The sequence below is a fragment of the Histoplasma capsulatum genome, genomic scaffold (genome assembly GCF_000149585.1).
Source record: "Histoplasma capsulatum NAm1 scaffold_2 genomic scaffold, whole genome shotgun sequence".
NCBI classification, from domain to species: Eukaryota; Fungi; Ascomycota; class Eurotiomycetes; order Onygenales; family Ajellomycetaceae; genus Histoplasma; species Histoplasma mississippiense.
Genome location: NW_001813981.1, coordinates 2,413,459 through 2,416,279, shown reverse-complemented (window position 1 = coordinate 2,416,279; position 2,821 = coordinate 2,413,459). Strand labels below are relative to the sequence as shown.

Sequence of the window (2,821 nt, the reverse complement as noted above, 5' to 3'; positions counted from 1 at the left end):
CTTGTATATAATTTATATAAATGAAAAGAGAAATATTACTGACTGTTATTTTGTTTTGCTCCGGGGTGGCTGTTTTCGGCTTGTTTTCACTTTTTTATCGGCCGCTCCAGCGCAACGCACTCCGTCCACGGCACACCGCCCAACCGCCACGCACCAACCACCGTGCACACGTGATCGCGTGGTGGGTCGAGGGACGAGCGACTCGCTCGCGCTTGCTGTCTCACGATCACCCACACCCCTTCTGGTCTCTTCCATGGCCACGGTTTTGTATTTTAATTCAGGGCCACTTTCGGCCTCCATTTCAGTCACCCCACTCACCCTGCTCACCCTGCTCACCCGCTAATCCATCATGGCTCGATATAATGAGGGTCAACCGCCCCCAATGCCCTCGAGGCATCCCTCCTTCATTTCATCCCCTTCATCGCCGTCTCTACAGTGAGAGTATATATCCACCTGCACACCAATCAAGCCTATTCTTCTACACAGCAAAATGCGTCTGCTAGTCTCTACTCCTCACTCCTGCCCTCATCTCTGCTTCCTCCCTCTCTCACCGTTTTCTCGACCGTCCTCGGTTCGGGCCTCCACAGCGCCGTGAACATGCCAAAGCGTCATCGAAGCCGGGTGACATCTAGCAGCGACAGCGACACAACTGACGAGTCGTCCCGCTTGGGCACGAACAACGAGTCCGATTGAGGATATGAGATGGAGCTGACTGAGCCTGATTCCGATGCGCCTCGTGACAAACGCAAGGGCAAACGCAAGCATCGACAGCTATGCTATAAGCCCAACATAGTAGTCCCCAAGAAGGACGCAGCTGCCGCTGCTACCGACGACTTGGATGATGATACGGACCCTGAGGATGATACAGATGATGAGATATTGTCAGGGGACGAGGAGGATGACTACTCCCCTGACGGCAGGGCCCTCATCGTTTGTATGGAAGATCACTGGCAGCGGTTGGCTCCCCCTCCCTCTGCCTCCTGTTCCCCGATCTAAGACTGACAGAGAAACCATCTCCAGATACTGCAGGAAGAAAGAGGCGGAGCCATATGTGGACCCCAAGTGGTGGGATCCAGTCAACACTGTCCGCGCTGCAGAGTGACGCGATCTGTACCAGTTCTTCAACTGGTGCTTCGGACTGAAGTTGGGGAAGGAAGGCCATTGACTGAAGGGGATGAACAAGTTGAGCTCCCTGAAGGGTGACTGGAAGAACTTCCTGCGCTACTACGAGGGTGCGACCGGCACCAAGATCGACGCATTGCTGATGCAGCTGACGCAGAAGGTAAGTCCTGCTCCCCATCAGGTGCTGATTGGCGAGGCTGATCGTCATGGAAGAGCCTTCGATGGCTGGCCAAGAAGCACAGACTGGACACGCAGGAGAAGGAGAAGACCCCGGTGTGTGTGGAGGACATGGCTTCGCTCCAGAAGACCATTCTGTGGACACAGGAGAAGAGATTCTGACTCAGGCTGCAGTGAATGCAGATCTGCCTCTACAACCTGCTGAGCCTCTTCACACTGAACTGGAAAAGCACCATCCTCACCCTGTGATATAAGGACCTGAGGGTGTCACTCCAGCGAGACCCTAGCAGCGGGCCCCACCTCCCGACAGTGGAATTCAGCTATGAGTTGACAAAGAAGCACCTCGGCCTAACACAGACATATGTACTCTCCACTATCATCACCAGATATGCACACTGAACTGACAGCTGGCCAGAAACACCTTCATCCTGCCTGAGATCATCTACAACCCATCTCTGATCCTCAGTCCCCATAACTTTCTATTTGGCATTCTGTTCTTCTTCGGTGCCTTCAAGGCCACCAATCTCATCTTGATGGGGAAGCTCAGGGGACTGAAAATCAAGGGCGGCTGACAACAGACACTGATTCCACTGAAGTCAGAGATGGCCAACCACTATGTCTTCTGCAAAGTGGAGAAGGTGGACAGCAAGGTCCGCATCTTCCCTGAAGAAAAGATGGACCCTTCATCCTCCATCCATACAATGGCCGAGATTGCCGGTTTTCTACACCCCTGGTTCAACCATCACTGCCGGTATGGCGGGGGTCTGATCCTCAACAAGAGTGGTAAGAAGACCCCCTCATCTCTTTCTGTCCATAGACTGCCTGCAAAGCAGAGGTGCTGACACGGAACCATGCAGGATTGGTCAGCAATGCCGAGCAGAATCTAGTCCTGAAGCATGCTAGCATCTGCATGTTTCTGGAACACTATATTCCACGCACGGTGGGCATCAATATGCAGGCACTGATCAGCAGTCTGGACCTCAACTCTCCTCTGATACAAGCGATCACACGGATCGGCCGCTGGCTGGACAAATGGTGTCCACAGCATCTGACAGATGCGCAGAAGGCGACTGTGGAGTGGGATTCAAAGCTGCAGGAAGCCATCTGAAAGAGAGATCGGGCCAAACAATGTGCCGTGCAGACCAGCAGCCTCAAGGCAATCGAGAAGTTTGAGAGGTGAAAGGCTGATGTCAAGAAAACAGGGACCTGTCTTCTCTACAAGTACTGGAAACAGGTCCGGAAGGAGTTCGACGATGAGCAGGCTGTGATCAACATTGAACAGCAGCTCTCCAGCGAGGCGTTGGATGAGGAGGCAATGGAGACACTGCAGGAGGAACAGATCCTCCCAGCACTGATCTATCTTCTCTCAAAGCTCCTGACATGGCTGACATCCAGATCGGTGGAAGAGGAGTTGCAGTGATGGGATGCCAGTGTTGATGCTGTTCAGATGTACTGTGGTGTCCCTGAGGGCGGGCCGCACCGGGGAAGGAGACCAAAACCCCCCCCCCCAAATTAAAAGAGT

The 2,821-nt window shown here is 53.5% G+C and overlaps 3 protein-coding genes across 3 annotated transcripts in view; 2 read left to right on the top strand and 1 right to left on the bottom strand.

Moving 5' to 3' along the window:
* Positions 1 to 300, bottom strand: part of HCAG_02792 (predicted protein) — a gene marked incomplete at both ends in the record, with an annotated part of 1,857 nt that extends 1,557 nt beyond the window's left edge. Inside the window, one exon of the mRNA XM_001542571.1 lies at positions 155 to 300. Coding sequence (XP_001542621.1) covers positions 155 to 300 — 146 coding nt within the window. The remainder of the gene's footprint in view (positions 1 to 154) is intronic.
* Positions 301 to 597: 297 nt separating this feature from the next.
* On the top strand, positions 598 to 1,548 carry HCAG_02791 (predicted protein; the record flags this gene model as incomplete). The annotated part of the gene is made up of 6 exons (XM_001542570.1): positions 598 to 607; positions 695 to 956; positions 1,030 to 1,098; positions 1,189 to 1,282; positions 1,336 to 1,395; positions 1,483 to 1,548. The coding sequence occupies 6 exons, from the start codon at positions 598 to 600 to the stop codon at positions 1,546 to 1,548; spliced, it is 561 nt and encodes a 186-aa protein (XP_001542620.1).
* A 353-nt stretch (positions 1,549 to 1,901) lies between these two features.
* Positions 1,902 to 2,719, top strand: HCAG_02790 (predicted protein; the record flags this gene model as incomplete). Its single annotated transcript, XM_001542569.1, has 4 exons — positions 1,902 to 2,082; positions 2,157 to 2,376; positions 2,441 to 2,475; positions 2,502 to 2,719. The coding sequence occupies 4 exons, from the start codon at positions 1,902 to 1,904 to the stop codon at positions 2,717 to 2,719; spliced, it is 654 nt and encodes a 217-aa protein (XP_001542619.1).
* Between the last annotated feature and the right edge of the window lie 102 nt (positions 2,720 to 2,821).